The sequence below is a fragment of the Lissotriton helveticus genome, chromosome 5_1, assembly GCF_964261635.1.
Source record: "Lissotriton helveticus chromosome 5_1, aLisHel1.1, whole genome shotgun sequence".
Taxonomy (NCBI): domain Eukaryota; kingdom Metazoa; phylum Chordata; class Amphibia; order Caudata; family Salamandridae; genus Lissotriton; species Lissotriton helveticus.
Window position 1 is genome coordinate 143,081,849 of NC_136065.1, and position 24,131 is coordinate 143,105,979.

Below are 24,131 nucleotides of genomic sequence, written 5' to 3' on the forward strand. Positions count from 1 at the left end.
GCCCTGAGTAGCCCAAAACATGTCCCTGCCGTTTTTTTAGCCTGGGTTTTGAAGCTCATATCCTTCTCAATCCACACACCAAGGCTTTTGACCTCTTCCTTAGGTGTCGGAGGGTCACCTAGGCAACTAGGCCAGAGGTGAGATGGTAAAGAGAGCCCCTTGTGGCCCATCAAGAGGATCTCGGTCTTGGACCCATTCAGTTTAAGTGAAGAGAGGTTCATCCATCGGTGGACCTCGGAGAGGCAGCTGTGGAGATCCGATGGGGCGTGGTGGGGATGTGAGAGGGTTACGACCAATTGAGTATCGTCGGCGTAGTTGATAATTGACACGCCAAACGAACTGACCCTCTTCTCCAGTGGGGCCATGTATACGTTAAACAACGTAGGGCTCAAAGATGAGCCCTGTGGTACTCCGCACCGGAGGGGGAAGGTGGAAGAGCAGCTGTCATTTTCCCGCACCTGAAAGGATCGTCCTGATAAAAAGGATTCTAACCATTTCAGGGCTGTACCCTTTAGTCCGATCTTTCCCAGTCGATGGATTAGGGTTGGGTGGTCTACAGTGTCGAAGGCCGCACTGAGGTCCAGGAGGATCACTGCCACTGATCCTCCTGTGTCCAGAATGCTTCTGGCCTTCTCTACCGCTGCCAGGAGGGCGATGTCCGTGCCCTGACCTGGACGGAACCCTGTCTGGGAGACCGCTAAGAGGTTGTTGCTTTCTAGGTAAGATGACAATTGTTTGTTTACCAGCTTCTCTGCGATCTTGCTGTTTCCAGGAAGGAGGGATATGGGCCTGTAGTTGGTGAGGTCCAGCGGGTCTAAGGAAGGTTTTTTTAATAGACCTTTGACAGCTGCCGTTTTCCAGCTGGAGGGGACTATGCCCTCCATGAAAGAGGAGTTGATCAAGGCCGTAAGGGTGGGGATGATGGTGCTCGACACTTTTTTTAGGAAACGGAAGGGTGCAGGGTCGAGGGGGGAACCACTTTATACCACAGTATAAGGGAAGGTAGACAGGAAAGAGAGGTAAGAGTAACAAGAGAGAATAAGGGAGAGAGAGGGTGAAAGAGGAAGTGGAGGAGCAAGAACGAGCGGCCGAAACTAATGGAAAACATGCTGGGAGGAGAGATGGGGGGGGGGGTCTGGAGGCCTCGGAGCACGAGTGTGCGGGCTGGGGGAGGGGGAGCACAGGGAAACATGCTGTGGGAGCCTAATCTTTACCGTGGTCGGTTGTTCAACAAGAATAAAGAAAGAAGGAAAAAACAATGACTCGTCTTTTACCAAGAGCCGGGCGGCCTTACCACGCAGCTCCAGGGTTTGTTCGCCCTAACCAAAAACACACGTTCAGGAGCTTCGGATTAGACACAGAGCTGGGAGCACTAGCTAAGCTGCTGGCTCTACTCAACGGAGTGCGTGGAGAGCTGTGACGTGTCTGCAAGTTATAGAAACCGGCCGCGCAATTTGTTTCTTTCCATTGACTTCAAAAGTCGCATTTGTTCGACGGAGATGTTATTTTTGGACATCTGGGGGTGATAGGAAACAAGCAGTGCTTTAGCTAAGTAACTCCTCGCTGAGTAACATCTGATTGGAACATTGACCAAACAACCTGGGCCTATGATTTCTTTTTTCGAAAAATACACAAAATAATTTTTTTTACATGCCTGCAAGTAGTTTGCTGAGGAGTGGGTGGGAGGGAGGGGGCAACGCAACATGGGAATGGAGCAGAGGGGAAGTGCGAGCAAACCAGCAAGAGTCACAGCAATCTTAAAACAAGCATTTGGAAATATGAAATAATAAAAACAAGTACGGGAAATGCACAACGAGAGACAGAGTTAAATACGCAGAGGCACAGAGAGACAGTTGGAGGCGCGAGACAGAGTTGTGTGGAGAGAGACAATGAGAGACAGAGTTACAAAGGGAGAGGCTTCGAGAGACAGAGTTGGGAGGAGCGAGAGACGGGTGAGATGAGAGAGCTGGCGAGGGGAAAACAGAGCATGGAGGCAGGGGAGACAGATCAAGAGAGTAAAGAAGTACTGACAAAAGAGTTAGAAAAACTAAAAACTGAATTGAAGGGGCAGCGTGGGGCCAAAGAGAGAGTCGGAAAGAGGAGACTGGGGAAGCCTTAGAGAGAATCAGACAACTAGCGGCCATGAAAGTGAAAGTACGGCTGGCCGTGAATAATTAGGGGAGGAGAAATGCCTGAGGCAGAGCGCACGCTGGGGGAAGCTGTGAGAGGGAAGCAGATGGCTTTGAAGTGCACACGCTTTTTTCACGGGCACTGCATGAAATTGCCAGTTTGGTTAAGCCCCTATATTTCTCACCAGCAATGCGCAAGCGCATTAGCAGGCGAGACCTAAAAAGGAAGACAAAAGTGACCTGGCAAACTATAGGCCCGTAAGCCTTATAGATATTGCTAAAAAATTGTCTGCCGTCAATTGCTGGGGAGAATAAACGATTGGATAAGGGAGGGGGATCTACTTTCACCCCTGCAGGCCGATTTCAGAGTGAAGACAAGCACTTTTGAGGCAGCTACTTTGCTTCCTCCTGATCCTATGGAAATATGTAACAATCGGGAAGGGTGCTTTATACGTGGTATTTGTAGATCCCGCGCTGCCTTCGACCTAGTGCCACGGGGAAACTTTGGGCAGCCTTGAATAAACTAGGGATCCCAACCAACCTCCTTCAAATCATCATGAGATTACATACAAACAACTATGCTCAAATCAGATGGGGGAAGGATGGTGGGTTAACAAATCGGATAGGGGTGAGTTGTGGAGTGGGGCAAGGGTGCGTTCTTGCACCAATGCTCTTTACACTTTACATAAACGGCACGATTTCCACACTAATAAGCTGTAAGGGAGATTTACCTAAGCTTGCAGGCCAAGAAGTGCCTGCATTAGTTTTTTGCAGATGACACCCTGCTCAACTCACAACACCAATGGGGCTCCAAAACGTATTAGATACGTTTGGGAGGGTCTGTACAGACCATGGATTGGAAATTAACACCCAACAATCAAAATTCTTGGTTTTTAACCGTCATAAGTCTTTTAAGTGTAAGATAACACTGGGCTCAACTATATTAGAGGAGGTGAAACAATTTGATTACGTAGGGTTGCGGCTCTCAAACTCACCATCATGGTCACCACAATTAGTGAAAAGTCAGTTGTCACTGCAGCATGTGGGGAGAGCACGAATTAAAAAACTAAGGAAGACAATCTATGGACCACTGACCTCGCAATCCAAGTATATCAAGCTAAGGGACTGGGGGCCACACTTTACGGTGCGGAACTGTGGGGACACACCAATGATACCACTATCAAAAAGACTGAAATTAATTTTATTATATCTGTTCGGAAGCTTCCCCGAAATACCCAACTAACACCAATGCTCTTAGATCTGGGCATGAAGAGTGTTGCCTATGCAATTGCCTTACGGCATTTGACCTTTTAGATACGCATATGGGCAGACGAGTCCCCATTGCCAATGAAAGAATCGCTACAAGAATTATTGTTGTTGGACACCGATGGTAGCGTTCAATGGCTCAACCACATTGGCTCAAATATATTAAGAAATGGTTGGGCAAACGTGGCATGAGTGACTTATGGCTATCCCCTGGAAACATTAAAAAAAAACTTGGTATCAAAAGAAATACTAGAGCCAAGTAGAGGACACCTGGCTAAAAGGGAATAACGCATGGGCATTAACAATCTCATTTTTAAATATAAAAGACAAAATACAGCAAGAAGAATTCTTAAACAGAATAGAGCCACCTCTCGCAGGATTACTATGTAAAATTTAGATATGGCATCCTTCCAGTTAACAGTTTTGCTGGCAGCTGGAAGGGTGTCGACAACTCACCCAGTTGTCCAGGGTGCAAAGGTTTTCTTGAATCAGAAGTCCACTTCTTGTTTTTCTGCCACATGTACAAGCAAATAAGAAGGACCTGGTTAGTTCCAATCTGTCGAATACTGGCAGCCAATCGCTTAGTAGAGTGTTAGAATCTTCAAAAGCGACAGTGCAGAATATTTAGTCTTTGGTCTGTCCAGATACTTGCTTTACGCATGGATGACTCGGAGTAAAGCATTAAAGAACACCGAACAACTAGGGTCAGGGCAGTGATTTCGCAGATTGCAGACAACCTAACCTATGTAGGGTTAAGCAACATCCAAGGGATTGTAATATCAAGAATTGATAGACATATTAGGCCCCTACTAACCAGTTTATATATCCAAGACATTCTTTCTCTTTTTTTCCATTTAATATATCCCCGCACAATACTGTGAAGTGATTTTAGCATGTGATGGCGCAAATAATTATGCTGCTATTTTTTATGATTATCTTGATGCTGTTTATGTACCTGTAACTGAATTATTCATTTTAACCACAATTTTATTGTATACACTCTAAGTTCAATAGGACTGCTTATAGTGGTGTTAAAGTAAAGGCACAACTTTATTAATAATTCTTTAAGCTCTAAAGCAAGTACAGAAAGCTTCAGCATGGCTTAAAGCTACATTTAAAGAAATAGATAGTGGGGTTTGCTATTATAAATGATAGATAATGAAAGGGTGTCCATCATAATGTATCTAGGAACACCTGTTTTGGAATTTGCTTTTCCTTTTCAGGGCTCGACAAATTGATCGCTCACATTTGCGAGGTAAAATTTATGAGGTCGAGCTATTTTTAGGTCCTACTCGCCCTTTCTGGCGAGTAGGAAACATACTAACTTTTGTCCTCTGTCTTTGAAAACGGAGCAAATGTGACAAGATAACAAGATTTAAAGGCCTTTTTATTGCTCACAAAGCAAATGAGCAATAAAGCTGCCTTTAAATCTTGTTATCTTGTCACATTTGCTCCGCTTTCAGAGACGGAGGTCAAGTAGGTTACTATTAGGTCGAGGAGATTTTTCAAGGTACTAGACCTGCAGGACTAGCACCATTTTTCAGATTTTTCGAGCCCTGCTTTTTTTCTCCCTACTACCTGCCTGAAAATGTACTGCCTAAATGTTTGTAATTGTTGTGCTTTTATGGTTTTCAAAAAGTAAAATCGAAGATATTTTACTCACTGCAATTTCTGGGGAAGTGCATGGTCAGAGCCATGTGGTGTCACCTATCGGCATGCAAAAACTATTGCTTTGAGAAATCCAGATCCAGCCTGTCACTTTGGATTTTTCATAAGGTGAAAAATCAGCTCTTAGAAGAACAAGTTACATATTTCAATGGCAGATGCCTTGGGCAAAATGTCAAATCAGATCTCTCTCTGCCTCCTATTTTGCCACCCTCAGATCTCTTCGAAGAATGCTCCACCTCATTCTGGTGGAGTCCAGAAAAATGATTTTCCATGCTTTGGTTGCGGCCAACTTGGACTATGCCAATATTCTCTATTTAGGCCATCCAACTTTCCTTATTCAACGGCTTCAATATATCCAGAATTTTGCAGCTCCATGAAAACTTTGAACTTCACCATGTCCAGGATCAAATCATCGACTAGAAACCACTATGATGGAATCAGGATTGTTTATGGTAAAACCCAATAATGTTAGGAGTTCCACAAACGTCCGGAGGAGGTTCACGACTTACTGTGACAATTCTGCCTTGAACAGCCACTCGTCTAGGGTATGGGAATACAGAAACACCCAAACTCCAAAGATGTGGTTAGACTAATACCATCACTTTCATGAACACCAGAGGGGTGCTCATGAGGGCGAAGGAGAACACAACAAACTGAAAATACTCATGGCCCTCATGGCCCTCCTTGAACTGGATGAAACACCTAAGGATTGCAAGACAGATATATGAACTAACACGTGGTGAAAATTCTAAGGGCAACCATCCAGATTCCAGTGTCCAAGTCAGAAAGGATCTGAGCCAAGTGTGTGCATTTTGAATTTGTCCTCCTACAGGAAGGCGTTCACGAGTCAGAGGTCCAAAATAGCCTCAGACCCCTGTTCTTTTTTGGAATAAAGAAGTAGCTGGAGTAACAATATCTATGGCACCCTTTGAGGTCAATGGGCATACCTCAAGCAGCAGGATGACAGAAGATCTTCCGAAATTCATTTTGGTGTGGGAGGAATATTGGTGGAGAGGAGAGAAAAAGTGGGGACATAGCGTTTTTAAACAATTTGCAAGATCAAACTGTCTGACGTGATAGATAGCCACCCTCAAGAGAAAGTGATGGATTCTGTCCCCCACAGGCTGGGCATGCACCGCTGAAGGCAAACCAAAGCAAGTTGCTGGGCATTATAGCAAAGGGGATTAGATAGAGGACTGGTGCAACTGTTGGCTTGTACGTTGTCTGCCGGTTCTGTGTCTGCAGCCTCAAGACGACTACGTTGTCTGCTGAAGCACTGGCTGGTCTCAGCTTATACACTCACCCCCTGGAATAGTCGCAGAATTTTTGGAACTTGAAAAGAAATTGATTTTCCAGGGGTCAATAGCCGCAAAGAATTCACTGTACCTCTGCTATCTTTAAAGCGTTATAAAGCAGTCTGCCTCTTCTCCGAAGATGTGAGACCGACCAGAAGGCATACCCATTATGGACGCCTGGACATCACTGTAAAATCCAGTTGTCCTTCACAGGTATGCATGGATGAAATAAAAAATGGAACCAACAGCTTTTCCAATTGTCTGTGGTATTTGAGCGGGTGTGGATGTTGTACCTGCCGCGTCCTGCCTGTCATGGATCGCCTGGGGCAATAAGGTGCTAAGGTCCTCCAGAACTGCTGGCAAGACCTTGCTGGCCATGTCCGATAATGCTTGTGTGTATCGGTCTGACTAGTGATGCAGGGTCCCCACACGTAGCATGGAATTGTTCTACTGTTTACAACTGTCAATGCAGAACCTCAGACTCAGAATACAATTGAGGACTGGCTTGTCAGTGTGTCTTATATACATACCCAGGGATCATGGAGGTATTCTCATGGACTACTCTACTGTGTAAGGCCTGAGTGAAAGTTTAGAACCAACTAACTATCCTGCCCTAGCCCCGGAGCATTAAGAAGCCACCTTCCCAGTCCTCCTGCACCATGGCTCATACTTGGCCCCTTTGAGCATCAGTGATCACTGATGACAAGCTAGATTTTGAGTACAATGAACAGTGTGATATCCGCACCATGGCATAGAAGGCATCATTCCTGACAAAACACAATGAGAAGAGCCGGCAACGGTCACAGGAGCAGAGCTTGTGCAGTATTTATGGTGGTGTTATTCTGATTACACTTTTCCTGTGAGGCACAGTGAATTAGACAAGGACCTCCATACTCAAATTATTTACTTGCTGTACCCCTAGTGTTCTGTTCGTAAGTGTACAAGTTTCTCACATGCATTTGCAGGATATGCTGGTGTGCAGAGAAAAGTGCCCCTAGGCACTTTGGCGGACTATAAATTACTGGATAATGTCATTAGTTTCTCTTTAGAAATACTTTTAAACAGTGGAGTTTCTAGTTACATATTAAAAACAAATGGTATAGTGAAATTCACATCATGGGACAATTTTTCAAAGGAGGTAGCTTGGTAGGGGGAGGGGTTACGGGGGCAGGGGGGATATGGAGGGCATAGGAAAGTAGAGTTGGGTAGGCAGTGGGGTGTGTTCTACTTTCCCCCTCAACCAAGCATCCTTGAAGAAGCTTAGAATTGCTTTGAGATGGCATTCAAATTTTGTCACACGGACCCCTGGGTGAAAGGGTGGAATGGCTAGAGAGTCAATTATATAGACCTCTCCACATTAAGACTGGTGATAAGACTGCCAATTCTCTAAATTGTATACATGTGCAAACCTGCCACTCACCAGACATAAGCCAACAATCAAGGTTTCCTAAGGCTAAACATAAGCTCTTTAACATTGCAAGATATGTTTTCAGACGGACCTGGACTTTGCTTCAGGGCTAGACTGCAAACAAAAGACATTCCTGGTTCAAACCAGCACCATTCCCTTCCTCCCTTCATTATCTAATTTTTCGTCCATATTGTCACGGTCTGTCTGTATCTCTCTCTCTGACAGTAAAAAACCTAGCGCCCTGGTTTTATTAGATCTATCAGCGGTGTTTGATACTGTCAGCCATGCTCAACTGCTGGCCAGACTTACTGCTTTGGGCATCTGTGGGCTGGCACACCGGTGGCTCGAATCCTTCTTAATAGGTCGGTCACAGAGAATCCAGTTGGGTGAGCAGGTATCGGACAAAGGCACTCTAAGTTGCAGCGTCCCTCAAGGCTCTGCGCTATCTCCACTTCTTTTTTTAACATTTATCTGCAGCCGCTGGTAGCAGCCATAGCCAATCTGGATTGTAGAGTCTTTAACTACAAAGATGATACCCAGCTCATCCTTCTTGGGGACAACTCCTCCCATGCCCAGGATCTGGCACAAAATATTCCCAGATTTACAGTGAATTGGAGGACAGTAAATTCACTGAAAATCAACCCGGATAAGACAGAGGTTCTTGTCATCCCCACCAAAAGCAACCCCTGGAATTACCATTTTTGGCCCAAGAGTTAGGTGCCACCCCCTACCAGTGCCGGTCGTGAAAAGCCTTGGTATAAAAGTTGACTCCGAGCTCTCCATGGCCAACCAGGTCACTTCAGTGGTTGGTACCTGCACAGGCCTGATGCGGCAGTTACGGAAACTTGTCGCCCTTCTTTCTACCACCTCACTACAGATGAAAGTGTCAGCCACCATTATCTCGAGGTTGGATTATGGTAATGCCTTATATATCGGCCTTCCGCAGAAACTTAATAGATTACAGGTGGTCCTGAACGATGCGGCTAGGTGGATTTTCAGGCTCACAAGAAGATCTCAAGCCACACCGTTGTTGTGCAAGTTGCACTGGCTCCCCGTTAGGCAGAGAGCAAAATTCAAGGGCCTTTGTAGTGCCCACAAAGCAATCTATGGCCAAGCCCCTACCTACATTAAAGAATGACTCGAGACCTATGTCCCATGCCGTCCATAGCGGTCTTCCGAGGCCTGTAGCCTCTCTCTCCCACGGTACAACACCACATCAAAAGGGGGCAGAGCCTTCTCCTTCCTGGTTCCACAGCTATGGAACCAGCTACCTGAAAGGAATATACTCTCCTCTTGTTCAGGAAGCAGCTGAAAACATTTCTGTTCAGAGAGGCTCTGAATACGGTCTAGCTCCATATCCATGCACTGTCTATGCACTGACTAGGACACCGTTTAGTAGCTTCTGGCCACTCTCCCTCAAGTGCTAAGAGACCTGCCGGTGATTAGGCGCTATATAAATACCAGTTAACATTAACATTAACATCTTGAACTGCCACTGTGCCTGCTGAAACTAACCTTGGGCAGCTGGGGAAAGTGACATGTGTGTCGCCCAATATAAAAGTATTCAGAGTTATGTGGGGGTTGCAAAGAAAACTTTATTTTGATTAAAAAAGTGAAGAACAAACCTGGGTCCTGAGTCCACTGAAGTTCAGTCATTGACTCTCCACCAGGGGAGGATGGAAGGGATTGTTCTCCACTATTGCTTGGATAGGTGTGCATTTGCTCAGGTGCATATGGAGGTACAAAGCCTTGGTTTGGTTGCGGAGGTCCAAAGTGGGTTCCTGGTACAAAGGTGGGTGACGTTGTTGGATAGGGAGGATTGTTACTAGCAGGTGGTTGCTGAACAGCAAGCGGTGGCCTCTCAAGGATAGACTGAGAATCTAACAAAAGAAAGTACCAACATACACATTAAAACCTACATTAATGGTGCAAATTCTAGTTAATGTACAAACCCTACATAAATGTAAGGCATAGGCTGTCTGTTCAATTGATGAAACATTACTCCACACCGTCAGAGTAGCCTCACCTGGAAGAACAAGCTGTATGTCTTGTACAGGTGGCATCATGTTTGGAACCAATGCAGCCAACAGTGGATTTTCCATGCCAGGACCCACTTCTTGAGGAGCCCCTGTGCTGTCCGTTTGGCTAACACGGTCCATTTCAGAGCTTGAAGTGCTACAGGCATACTGCTGGGGGGTTGACCTGTCAGTGTTGTACACAATAGTGCCTTGCTGTGAAGGAAAACAGAAACATGGAAATATTAGGCTGTCTGTTCAATCAACCAAACTAAAATAGATCACAACCCCTAATGAGGAAGAAGAAGAATAACCACATTAGGCAGGTGTGCCAAAAACATGTTGTATTTGTTTTAGTGTTAAGAGTTATTTTTAGTTTAACTGAAGTGGTCAGCAATTCTTCTGTTGTCCTGTGACCTTTTATGTTGTGAAGCAGGTTAAATGAAACATGGGCAGAACACAATTAGTTCACTTCTTCCAAGACACTACAAGTATCAAGCTTCAAGTGCACAATTCCCAAGCATGTTAATTTTTCATTGACGCACACGTTTTTTTTAATGTTCTTTGATTTGGCAAGAAAGAGTCTACTTTCTGTGGGAGATTGCCATACAAATAAACTGTTTATTACATCAAATATTTGCCACAAAACCTTTTTGCACATCACTTAAGGTTGGAAAACATTCCTACAAAATTATGATTTGCACAGTGCGATTCCCATATTTCATTGCCATTGTGGTGCAGTAACTTGAGGCTCGATGCTAGACAGAGTACAGCATGGTATTCTATAGCTTAGGTGCAAGTGTGCTATTCTAGATACCACGGATGCTGCTTTGCACAGTTTCAATACTAGGGCTGGGTGCAATTTGGTAGCTGCTGTTAGGAGGGTCCATGTTTCAAGAACACTAGATACTGCATGGCTGCTGTGAGCTGTCAGGATATTGGGAAACAGTGTTCTTGAAATTCCAGAACCCTTGGGACTCTGAGGGTGCGGGTGTGTGTTGTTTAGCGTTCCAAAGTGTAAAGGTCATGGGTAGAGTTCAAATTCTGGGAAAGCAGTTGAACAATTCACTAGCAACATGTTGTGTTCACTCTCATGCAGACAGGTCCAGTGGCAAAGAGACCGTGGATTGGTTGCTTTGGTTTTGTGAGGTCCAGGGTACAGAGACAATATGTACTTGCAAGTAGTGGCTCAGGGCGCTGCTGGCAGTTCTTGGGTGCACTGACTCCACACCCGTAGAATCATCACAGGTTCCTGGAACTATGAGCAGAGCTGAAGACAGAAAAGGCTTCTGTACAGCCTTTTTTGAAAGGGGGTGGGGGTTAGGGAAGATGGGTCTGGTGCCTAGAGGAACTTCTTTCAGTGCACAGGCTTCTTGGCAGTGTTAAATGAAAATTTACAATGGTTCCCAAGATTTTATGTCTGTGCTCATTACGTTTCAGCAATCTAGTCAAAACTTTTCTGAAATGCACCGACAACAACATGGCCTTTGTAGAAGACTATATTGGTTGGGAGATGGGTCCTATGCACTAGAGTTTGAGATTAATTATTTGCACCTTCCTTTCAAATGTCTTATACATCAAGCCTGGATACTTAGAGAAACAGTTCACAGTGATTTCCAGGAACTGATGTGGAGCGGGGGCAAATTAGCAGAAGTTGCTTATGGAGGAGATATCCTTTGTGTGCTTAATACAACATTAGGGGAGGGCTCCCAACTCTGACTTGTAGTCACCTTAGATGCTTGTGCACGTTGGCCAAACGCAGGAAAACATTCTTAAAATGCACTCCATTTACAAGATATTTATTAAATAATTTTCTTTGAGGAAGGATTCCTAACATTTGCTGTAAAATTTGCTGTGAAGCACACCACCATGAAATCACCTGTCGGGATAGTAGAACATATATAATTGCATTATATGACTAACAAATGTATTAAACATTTCCTGAGAAAAAACAATTGCTAAAACCCTTTCACTTCCTTTTAATTAGGCTTTACAAAACATGCAACCTTGCATGTTTTGGAATATCAATGCAGGTTTAGGTCAAACCTCAAAAAGCACTTTGGCCCTTAGAAAAACTCCCACGTTCTGAACAGAAAACCTAGTATTCACTTGCTTGCATAGGCAACATAAGAGTGACCAGGTGTTCAATGTAAAAAGTAAGCAGAGGGTCACGGGATGATTGGCATAAGTCTTGATGAACACGATATTTACCTTTGCAGCAAACTTTCTGATGGATACCCAACCACAGAGAAGGCAAAATTGCTGGTGAAATGCTTGTGGGAACAGAAAGGCCCAAAGAACGTTCAGTGGCTCTGCACTCCTTGAAAAGTTTCAAACCTAAGCCACTTGTTCACTGAAAATTCAAGAGTTGTGAAACCGCATGTCTAGTAAGGATGCCTTGACATCCCTGGTGAAACCTGTAGAGTTCACCCAGGCGCTGCTAAAAGGGCCACACCAATACTCATTGTTCATCCTAATCAATCAGTTGTGTCCTATTCAGAGCGAATGACACTTACCATCCTGAATAGCCTGTGTAAGGGTTGCCGAAGGTCTGGAACAGCTCACAAAACATGTGCGTTTGTATCTTAAAGGGCATGAGAACAGTGTCCCAGAAGACAGCTAGCTAGCATTCACAGATCAGAGGGCCAGGCTAGTGGATAAAAACAACATGCATTTCTCAAATGTTTCTATTCTTTTTGTCAGGCGTAATAGGGAAAGCACTGGGATTAACTTTGCTGTTGGATGCCTATACCACCAAGCTCGGTGGTGCTGGGTGTTGAGTGAGAAAGGCTGAGTCACCTGGTGCAGGGCGATGGCGACACGTAACCTGCCTGCTAACAGATGGACCTGAGCAAGGGTTTGACCGAGAGCCCAAAAGAGTATCTGTAACAGCCTCACTAAATGGTAAAAGTGGATCTGGGGGAGCCTGACCCGGTTGCAGTTTTTCCGTCAAAATATTAGTCTTCAAATGGTGGGAGGTTGCAAACCTAGAACTTCTGCTAGCCACTGCATAACAGTGAATGAGGTGCTTTACTCATGCAGGACTGGGCATTTTTCATCCTATTGTTAAACATGGGGTCCCCTACTTCACAGTTATTGCCAAAGTCAGTGTAAAAAAGCTGGTCTAAAGTCTGGGTCCTATCATGTGGTAAGGGCAAAGTATTTGAATATGAATGGTTGCCCAACGGCTGCACACCAGCTGGTGCCAGAGGCAATTTGGGTCAATGTAGTGGTTGATTCTACTCAAAGTCAGATAGCACTGTGGGCTGTACGTCCTTCTCCGGTTTCTAGATCCTTGGCATAGGAGCGTAAAGCACCGAAGCAAGGGATAGTGCCAGAACAGACGTTAGAAATGGAGCTAGTGCTGAACCGGATGCGGTCCAAGGGGAACAGATGACAGAGAGCAGCCATCTGTTTGCGACATGTCTGTACTGTTTAAACCTGTTTTTAGGGGGTGACATTTTTCCCTGTACACTAGAAAAGAACCGGGCAAAAGACCAAGGAGAAGCTAAGGATCTGTGTCAGGAGCGATGGAAAAAAATGTACAGACATCAGCGCATATTGTGGGTGGCAAATATATATATATATATATATATATATATATATATATATATATGCAGCTTCGCTTGTCATTTTTTGAGTAAAACAACCTTGGTCTGACTGTTTGGGGGACGGGAGGGAGGGGGTGGAAGTTGGGGGTAAATGTAGTCAGTCTGTACCAAATCCTCCGACCATCAACTGTATCTTCTATTTTGCCTCAAAAATAGCTTAAAAATGGAAAAATCGAAACTGCGGGCCTTCTAATCCAAAATAAAGCAGGCCAGTTTCTTGTACCAACCCATCATTCGCTATGCGGCCTGCCGTCATTGGATTATTAGTTTTGTGGATTCCTAAAGCCCTTGATGGAGTGGGCTGGCATATAAAATATGCAGTATTGTGTCCAGTCCAATACAATTTCATTCTAATCTTTACGCTGGGTTACCCCAGCCACCTGTGAGCCACCCATTTATTACTAGAAGGAGGGAGGCCCAGTAGTAGAGCCGTAGGACCGCCATGCCCATGCCCCATCGTATGACTTCTGACAACACTAACATATCTCTTTTTCTAACCACTGTTCCACCAAGCATCCCTGCCTATTTCTTTTTCTTTTTTTCTGCCATGGTGATTGCATAGGATAAGCTTAATGAGACGGGCAGATGGATGTTGTGAAGGAAGGCTAGTGACAACTAAGCGCATCGGATTCACCATGAAAGTCATTTTCTTAACTCTGAAGCTCTCGATCACCTTCCTTCTAAACAGGAAGGGAACTCAATTTCCTATCCTGCTCTTTTAGGGGACTGGGAGACAGTATAGAACAGACCAAGCTTGAAGCACAAGATAGTAGAAAAGACCCGGTCAGAAATTGGTTTCTTTACAAGGTCAGAAATGCTTGCAAAATTCATGGAGAGTAGCCCAAGTTGCAGCTTTACAATTATCAGGAATTAATTACTTTGAAAAGCAACATATGCACTCATAGTTTTGAGGACCTAGACTTGGGAGAGGTTCGACTTTCCTCACGTTGTAAACATTCGATAGTCTTGAGACTATATATGTGTCAATAATAGCTTTTGCCACTTTGTTACCTAAAGTAAGACTACCTATGTAATAAAAAGGTGATCCGCTTCCTGACGGCAGATCAACTTTCAAGATAATATTTTCAATCTTTCAATACATGCAAGTTAATGAAGTGTATCCTCAACCGAAGAAACACAAGGTCCCAGCTGAAAAAAGAGATGTAATTAAAAGTTTAGATGAAATTCTGTCAAAATCTTTTTTTTTTTTTCTTTAAACCTTTATTGTGCATAAAAATAACAAATACGGGCCCACAACCGTCAGGCCGGCCACGATACTTTTAGCACAAGAGCGAACAATACAGTTCCCAGCGGCACCAGGATAAATAGCAACAATCATGGAATAACTCTGCAAACGATTACGTGCCACCAGGAAAACAGGAGCAGTAAAGGTTAATTTTAAAAATTTTGCAAGTGTAAAACATAAACAGTGAAGAATAGAGATCAAGGAGTACTGAGTCCGTATCATTACTTCACATCATGAGCAGGCAACCGCATAGTATGGAATCAACCGTATAAGCTGGCATCTAAGACAACATGGCGGATCAAGGCAGAACAATAAGAGCGTAAACTGGCAAGTACACGCCACGCACAGCGCCACCCACTCCCACTAACCCGCCCCTCGGACCCAGGACAGAAATAGGTAAAGAAAAGCGCAGAAAACAGAAAAGGCCCATAGAAATGAACTGTATGAAATTAAAACCACCCCCCCACCCTACATCAATGCGGAGGCTACGGCCTACCCCCCCCGGCAGTGTGTCTGTCGCCCACTAAAGAACCCGAAATATAGAGAAAAGAAAGGGAGAAAAAGAAAAAGAATCCCCTAATACTGGAGGAAGGCCAAATTCTAAATCACCCGAACTCCCCGGCAATTAAATCTCTCCCCTACCCACAACAACAAAATCAGAGCGTCCATACATAAAGAAAGCAGGGAGAGACATCAGAAATCGCTTCAGCACGCGTCGAGGAGGCGTCCCGTCCCGGGCCCCCACCCGCCCCTCAAGCACAGTTAACACGAAGAAGATCACTCCTAACCCTGGCCAGATTTCAAGCGTCCACCCAAACATGATCCCGGATAACACACCGCCCCAGATAGAACAAAGGGGTAAGATGGCCGCCCTCTACAAGGAGAAGGTCCCCCTGCACAAATTGTACACACCCAGTCACCAACCATGGCAATGATCCAGAATAGCGCGGCACCCAAGTCCACCCAATGCAGCATAAAACAGCGACTTAAACCCACAGCGTCTCCAGTCTGAGCAGCGTAGAAACATAGTTGCATCCCCAGCTGAGCCACAAACGAGGATAGGGGTTCAGTGGCCGACAGTGAGCGCTGAGGCAGGATAGGAAACAATGTAGCTTCCACGACATGGGCTGGCGGCAGTCCTGCAGAGAATCCAGTCTCAGAATGTTGCTCCAGCTGATAGTTACGCGGCAACAATGTCCCCATTTCGATTTCAGGAGAGACTCGGTCGATACCACAAGGGGGGCCAGCTGGCGAGGCACTCTCTGACCCTAGAGCGGCTGCTTCCAACTTCGTGCCGAGCGCACAGTAGCGATCATGCCAGTCTGCCCTTAAATCGGCTAGCGCTGCGAGGATGGAGGCATGGGTGATGTCAGGCGGCCGATCTAGTGAATCGGCAGTGCGGAGTTCAGCAAAGTATTCCGACCGCCGCTTGAGGCCATGGAGGGCGACACCTTCAGGGGCAGAGACGGAGCCCATTCGTGCTGCAGAGGAGACGACCGCCATATTGTGCACCAACAAAGGGGTATCCGCTCGTATGGGTGGGTCCCACGATAGGCAGCTGGGGTGCGATCTCATACAAAATCCTGAGCTCCCCTTATTAGCGTGCAATGAATCATGTAGGTCCTGTCATGGAGACCCGTCCCGGCGTGGAGCAATGGCTAGTCGCAGCGGCCATTTCCGCCTCATCAAGTACAAAACAGCGCGGCTCACCTCAACACCGCTCTGAGGGGAAAAAGCGATGAAAACCCACTGCCGGTCGAGTAACACTTCCTCCGGAGGGATCGGTGCGGGCACCTGACAGGCGATGAATCGTAGCGGGGGACGCAGGCACACCACCCATCGGTGGGATCCAAGGAGCTCCGGCCGTCTCCAGCTGGGCACATCGACCCGGGGCACTGGTCCAGGGCTCGGCACCGGTCGTGGAGAAAATCCGCCGTTACAACCAGTAATCGGGCAGGTAAGAGCACCGGAGAAACGCCACCAGCAACAGCGCGCATCCCTCGTCCTTTCGCGGCTACTTTGCCACAGGATAGTGGTCAGGATAGATTATTAGCGGAACAGGCTCGGGGAGCCGGGCGATTACACGTCCGTCTCCGCCGCCATCTTGGCTCCTCCTCTCTGTCAAAATCTTAAGAATGACAGAGGGACTATTCTTTCCACGATAATGTCTTTATTACAAAGCATTTGCAAACTTTTCAAAGAAAGCAGGAAGAGCTCTCCAATCCATTTAGCATAGATGGTTGCAACTAAGCAGGTTGATGCAGTTTTCCAAAACAAGTATACACACACACACTCCATTATTCTCATACCAATGCAGCCCCCTTATAGGAGGCTAAACAAAGAAATAATAAATAACTGCTTTTGTAAACACATAATGAATATATAGACCACAGGAGGGCAAGTATCACTTGCACTCTTTTTAATGAGTAAAACTCATGAAAAACTGCAAAAGAGCAGGCATTGTTAGCCTACAGGATTTATTGTAAATCAATAGCATGGAAAATGAAAGCAATTGTACAACAAGCATTTGCAATGCAATAGGTCTCGCATTTGCAAGAGTTAAACCTATTGGCATTGTAATTGACAATGCCTTTTATTTACGTTTTAAAAACCAACACATGAATAAAAGGCAGTGCCATTTATAATGGCAATGGCTCAAACTCTAACAACTGCGAGGCCTATTGCATTGCAAATGCTTGTTCATGTGTGATTTGGGAAAACACACAGACAGACATCCCAGTGCTTGACCATTGACACTTGTAAAAGTTAATTTCTGCAGTCATGACTGTGGGCTCTCTACTACGGATCTTTCAAACACAGCAAATATTTTGTCAGTAAAGCTGCCTGACATACTAATCCAACCTTTCTACGGTGTTTTATCTGTGAGCTACCTACAAGACTGACTCTTAAAAGCGTGCTTTTGCTTTGTGATGTTTGCTCGACTTCTCAAGCCTGCCTCGGGGTTTGAGCGCTTCATAATCAGGTTACACGAGCTGCCACGCCGACCTTTAACCTAAGAGTAAAGCTTCTGAGATTGAACGTATTTAAACAAGGTGGATATATCTTTAAGGGCTATTTCCTGGCCCACAGATTGAACTAGCAACCGTATACCGACATGAGCATGCGCCCTAGCATACTTATTACACGTGTTTTGGCTAGCAATCTGCCGTAGTATGCGTTATGGCTTATTCATGATGTATAGGACGCCTTTAGCCATATGTAACATACTTAAAAGTACATAAATGTGCTGAAAATGCTCCTATTCAGCCTTGTGCCTGAGCCAGATTTCTTCAGCTCTCACACATCTGTAGTGTTCCCCGTCTCTTTTAATGGGACTTCTTTCAAAAGTGACTGACAGGCAGTCTGGGCATTGTACAGAAACCAGCAAGTAAAATAAATACGTTTAAATTGCTGTTATTATGCCAAGGAGATTTGAAGTGTTCGTGAAATTATTCTCTCTACATAGACTTGCTATGATACTTCGTTTTGCATTGAATATTGCTGTTTTTCTTTGCCACCGAGTTCAAGCATTTTTCCTTCTTTTTCTCATTTACCTAATTCATTATTTTATTGATGTAGGAAACGCTTTGACAGTTAAAAACATGCTGTTTTCGCTTTCAAGCTTTTGTACTGCTGCATAATAAAGTACAAACTTAAAACCTTTATGAAGCGGGTGCCATAGCATATATGTGTGAATTACAGGCGTTGAGGAGTGGAAGCGCTTTGGTAATGGATTTTAAAGGGGAAGTGGTACGTTGTCCTTGTATGTAGTGGCCTGGAGTGCCTGTTAGTTGGGTAACATGGCTAAACAAGCAAACTCACCGCCGCAGCCCGGCTTCAACAGGAAGTCAGGCAAGCTTTGTTGGGACGGGGGCGGGGCCGGACAAAAACAGGAAGCAGGCGCTCCTGTGGCCGCCGGAGGATTTCCATGTTAGCTAGCGGGGCTCCCGTGCTCGTGGTGAGCCCCGCGGCCCCCGCCTGTTACCCGGAATGACCCGCTGGCTGCCGAGGGACACGCAAGAAGAACCTGGTAAGTGGGGTGTGAGGGGGATGTGTGCGCGTGTGTGTGTGTGTGCGCACGTGTGTGTGTGTGTGCGCACGTGTGTGTATGCGTGTGTATGTATGCGTGTGTGTGTGTGTTAAAATAGCACGATGACTGGTGGGTGGTGGGTGGGTGGGTTGGGGGGGTGGTGTGTAGGCGAGTGTCTGTCTGCCCGTTTGTCTGTTTGTAGTCAGGAGTGGCGGCTGAGGCCACTGACGCAGTAAGTGGGGCAGGGTGGGGTGCGGCGACGGTATGTGTGTCTGTGTGCGCGTGTGTGTATGCCTGTGTGCCTGCGTGTGTGTTTGCCTGCGTATGTGTGTGCGTGTTTGTGTGTGCATGCGTGAGTGTGGCTGTGTGTGCGCGCGCGTGATTGACAGAAGCGAGAGGCTTACTTGCGGGATGGAGCTTCCGAGGCAGGGGATGTGCACGGCGCCGTGCGCGCCCTCGAGGAGAAATCTGAGACAGCGAGGCTCGTGCCTGTACACTGTCTCAGATTCCTCCGAACACGCCGACAAAAGGTCCATCGCTACGCTATCGCTACGCTCGACCTAAAAAATGGCACTGTGCCTTTAAGGCAGCCATGACCCCTAGCTTCCCATCCTGCCTCAGGGGTGACAGTTAGGTCAGTTGTTCTTTCCAGCTCCTTCAGTCAGAACCCTGGAATTCACAGCTCTGTCTTTTTTGACTTTGTCAAATAATTCTAAATTTATTGTGGTTTTCTACCTTTCACTCAACGTCTTTTTGACTTTAGAGTAAGGTGTAACCAGTTTTTTTGGCAGAAAGTAATTAATTTTCTGTCAGAATGCCTACACTTTTTGACCCTTGCCCTTCCTCTGGCAAGGAGGCCAGGTCTGACAAACATTCTGTGTGTATTCTCTGCCTCCCTGACTCTCACTCTCCAGCATTGTAAAAAGCTGTCCAGGCGAACTCTCAAGGATAGAGAAAGAATTCATTTATATGCACTTTCTGAAAGAGGTAGATCTCCTGTGAGACAGAAGAAAAAGAGAACAAGATTGACGTCGAGAAGCAAAATACCGATCTGTTCACCTTCGTCATCGGGATCGGCGTCTAACTTAAAAGTGGCGAAGAAGCCGATGTCGTCGAAGTCTTCGGCGCTGCACACACATCGTTCAACTCCAAGACCGAAGACGGCAGTTTCAATGTTGAGTCAAGTAAAAGACCCTCCGTTGACGTCAACCAGGCAACGGTCAACGTCGAGGAGCAGGTCTCCATCAGCGTTGGCTAAACGTTCGACGTAGAGACAGGACACTCAGTCACCGCACAACCTTGAGCGGTCGACGTCAAAGCACAAGTCTCAGTCGAGATCTTTGCATCAACGGAATTGCACGTCCACAGAAGAATATAATGTTCCCAAGAACGAGGCCCTTGTAAGATTTGAAGCCAGAAGCTATTCGCAACAGGTCTTGCAAACTGCAGAAAAAAGCGGATATTTCAAATAGGTCTGAGCTTCTTGTCCCCAAGTCCCAAAGCAGAGCCCTTAAGAATACTGTTCAGCCTGCCAGAATTGTTACTCGATACAGCTCTAACACACCGGAATTCATGCATATCTTTAAGAAAAATTGGCACATCCTTAAAGGCGATCCTATAAACAACTGCTGAGGTCTTTTAGTGTTCCAGAGTAACTAGGCGCAACACCTGGATAACCGCTAAGTAATAGATATAGAAAGTAAACAGTGTAGGCAATGGGGCGAGCGGTAATCCCTCACAACCACTCAACAATGGACCAGAAAGCTGGTCCACAAATTAGAATATGAACAACTGTGCCCCTGCACTAAACACAATATGTAATAATTCAATGGTATAAACTGAGTTATTTAAATGCAATGGTATAGCCCGGGGTAATTAGCCCGGTCGGGGCGTTGAGAGGAGTCCTAATTTCGGAATTCCAAACAAAAGCAGATTTGAATTGTGATAGATCTCGATATTTCACGAGTAAGGTGAAAACCGGGAGGAGAGAAGTCTTCGTGGTCGGGCGGGTACGCCTATGTCCACGGAGTGCCTTGCCTAGTATACGAGGTTCTCCCTCTCTTAGTTTCCCGGCGCCGTGTTTCGGAGACCGGGCTAATTACCCTTAAATATAAAATCAGGAACAAAACTTTCTTTTTTCTGACACAAACCAGAGTCTACACACTGACCGGCCCTCCCCCTCTATTTTCGTTCTCGTCATACATCGGGAGTTGCACTATTCTAGCATCTAATCGTGAAAGCCACTCATTCCAGCCCTGAAGATTCGCAGTTTGTTCCCTGCGATGAAACACGTGTTGGCTTATGAAATGGAACAATAAACAGAAATGAATACTCCAAGAACAGACTATTTATCTACCGACGTTTTCAATTTTTGTTCATGTTTACTGAGTCTCGAATTTTTACTATATGTTTAGATTGCTGTACTAAGCTATACCATTGCATTTAAATAACTCAGTTTATACCATTGAATTATTACATATTGTGTTTAGTGCAGGGGCACAGTTGTTCATAACTTAAAGGCGATCCTGTCCTCAAGTCAGCCATCCCAGAACTACCACTCATTACACATAGACTGCATAAATCCATGAATTACTATTTGGTATCCAGTCACTATGTCGTATCGACACGACGTACAGAGCCCATAACAGGGTTTTTTCCTGCATGAAGTGCAAAGCGTGCAAGTATAGTCAGAAAATTAACAACTACAGCATTCAACACAAGGGCCAACAGAAAATGAGAAAGATCAATATCTTGCTTAAATGCAACTCAGAGTTCACAGTTTACAGTTTGGAGTGCCCCTGTCTTAAAAGAGATTTCGAAAGTTTCCATACCAGTAACCACGATCTTATAAAATTCTTCTGTATAGACCAGGCCCCCAAACATGAAAGGGGAGGGGATAGAGTAAAACCCCCACGTAGAATGGAGTTGAGGTACATCATAGACCTTAATACCATGGCACCCATAAGTCTCAATACAACACAAGAACTTTGGTCACATTTAGAATGAGTGCTGATATTTTAGAATACCATCTCAAGCGTAATCCTTAGAACAAGATCTATTCTAAAAAGATTAGGATTTTCTGTATATGAGGGAAATTAATTGATTTATTATTGATCTTTTAATTTTCCCTGTGAAATATCTTTCTCTGTGAAATGTTTAAACTTGATTCAATTGCATGAAAGGAACGTTCTAAGATGGCTGCCACAAAAAGCATGATTTTTAGATGAAATGAGGCCATCTTCGCTGTTTATGACTACGGTTTACATGCACTTAGCACTTTAAAAATGGTGAATTTACTTATAGCAGCCAACACAGAGGAAGGTGGTTACACCGAAACAAGACTATTGGCAGGGGAGAGGGTTTCCGTTCTTCAATAAAAACATGGTAGAATTCCAGTGGGTGCCGGTATTGTTTGGGACCTAGATATATATGATGAGGGGGGGATTAGGGGGGGGGGGGAAGGGCTGAGTGTGTGCCCACATATCTCATATATATATATATATATATATATATATATATATATATATATATATATATAAAAAATATGTTTTTCATATAATATATATAAATATATTATATGTCTTTAATACATATTTTTTATGGTCGGGAATATTCAGTGCTTATGACTATTGATGAGGATCCCATGGAAGAGAACAGGTTTATAGAAATCAACAAGGACCCCTAAATCTTCTAGGAGTTAAAAGGTTTAGATAGTCGTTCAAAAAAAACAAAAAACCCAAAAACTATACAGACTGTGACCATGATCAGGGGAAGATCAATGAGAAAATTGATGTAATTTGCTCAGATCGACATAATCTAGCTTTTCCTAACATCACACGACTTAGTTTCGAACCTAGTCTAAACCTAGGTGTAACAGTGCCCCCACTACCCTAGGAAACATGCTCTTAAGTACTGTAATGGAAAGGAGGGAGGAAGATTCATTCTCTCCTGCTGAACCAAAGCATTAGGCAGCCTAGGGAGCAACCCTGCTGAAAAGAAACAAAGAACCAGGGGATCTTACATCATCCGGTTGCTGGAGAACTGTATTGAGTCTGCAAGTACATCCCCACCAAAACTGAACAATCAGTATCCTCTCCAGAGGACTAGAAGTTTTGACCCTCTGCAGAGTTTTGTGGACCAATAGTGTTAATGGAAAAGCACAGAAAGGTATCAGACTAATCCAGTTTGACATGCATTTCCTAGTGACTTTCTTCCAGCTCCCTAGTGAGATGGAAATGGAGGAAACTGATAAACCGAGTAATCGGCTTAGAGCATCTGCTTCATCACTGCTTCACCCGATACCTAGATGGAAAGCTTTAGGGAACAGATTATCCCAACTCCCAGACCAACAACCAGCTGACATGAGACAGGAAATGAGAATGTGCTGCTCCCTTGCTGTTCAAATTAAACAGATCTGTCAATTTGGCTGCGAGGGACCTCATTATTTTCAAGCCTAGAAAAATGGCTTTGTATGTATGCAGTGTTTATGCAGCGTAGATCTAGACAAAAGGCAGCAGAGAAATGTACTGGGTCAAAGGCAAAAACACACCAAGGTGTGACTGGAGGGGTAGCTGGTTGGTGGACTGTAAGCACAACATGGTATAGTGTTCTTAAACAGGGATGCTTTGGCAGTTCGGATGTACACAGACATATAGCTGGAGATTGTCAGTGCATAAATGGAGGAGTCCAGTGTCTTGTTTTTTGCACTTCGTCACCAATCTGGTGTGTTCTGAGTGCATGTGGGGTGAGAGCCACCTGAGATGGTAAGCTGGTCAGCCTGATAAACACAGGTGCTGACTGTAAGGAAATGTATCTATTTGCATGTTCACCACCACATTTTTGGACTGATGCTGCTGGTTTTTCGACAGAGTGCACGAGGCCTGTTAACCAGACCTCAGTGTCTGGTGTTCCTACCCTATACCAAATTATCTCGAATTGGAACCACCCAACTGTCAAGTACTGGCTTACTTATAAGTCCCTAGGAGATGGTACCCAGGGTAGGCAAGGGTGTGTTCATCCAGGGCTGCAGCACTGTTTGTGCCACAGAGACACTGCCAGTTCGACTTTGCCATTACACCTAATGGCAAAGGCACCACTTCCCTCAAGTAATATATGCAAGTGTTCGATAATGAATGAATGCCTAGTACGTCCTATGGCAAGGAGCGAATATGCTACTTACCAGTATGCATCTGTTCTTGGCATGTAGGGCTGCTGACATTCATATCTTGTGCATAGATCGCCGCCTAGTGTTGGGTCCGGATGATTGCACATTGTTGTCCTGGAAGAGTCTTCGAAGTATCATGAGATAGGTGGCTCCTCCCCTGGAGTACAGTGCGCATGGGCATCGACTCCATCCTCAGATTGTTTTTAGCCATTGTGGTAAAGATGGAGTGTAAAACCGTGAGTGATGACCATGCTACGAGTAATTGTAAGTGCTGCAGCCGCTACAGGCGCCGGGGAGGA

General features: G+C 45.1%; 1 protein-coding gene across 6 annotated transcripts in view; it reads right to left on the reverse strand.

Moving 5' to 3' along the window:
* Positions 1–24,131, reverse strand: part of SEC16A (SEC16 homolog A, endoplasmic reticulum export factor) — a 421,944-nt gene that overhangs the window by 201,579 nt on the left and 196,234 nt on the right. For all 6 annotated transcript variants that reach the window (XM_078641918.1, XM_078641921.1, XM_078641919.1 and 3 more), the window contains exons 19-20: positions 9,793–9,997; positions 9,392–9,646 (exon numbers count right to left, since the gene is read on the reverse strand). In XM_078641918.1, the coding sequence (XP_078498044.1) occupies positions 9,392–9,646; positions 9,793–9,997 (460 nt within the window). The remainder of the gene's footprint in view (positions 1–9,391; positions 9,647–9,792; positions 9,998–24,131) is intronic.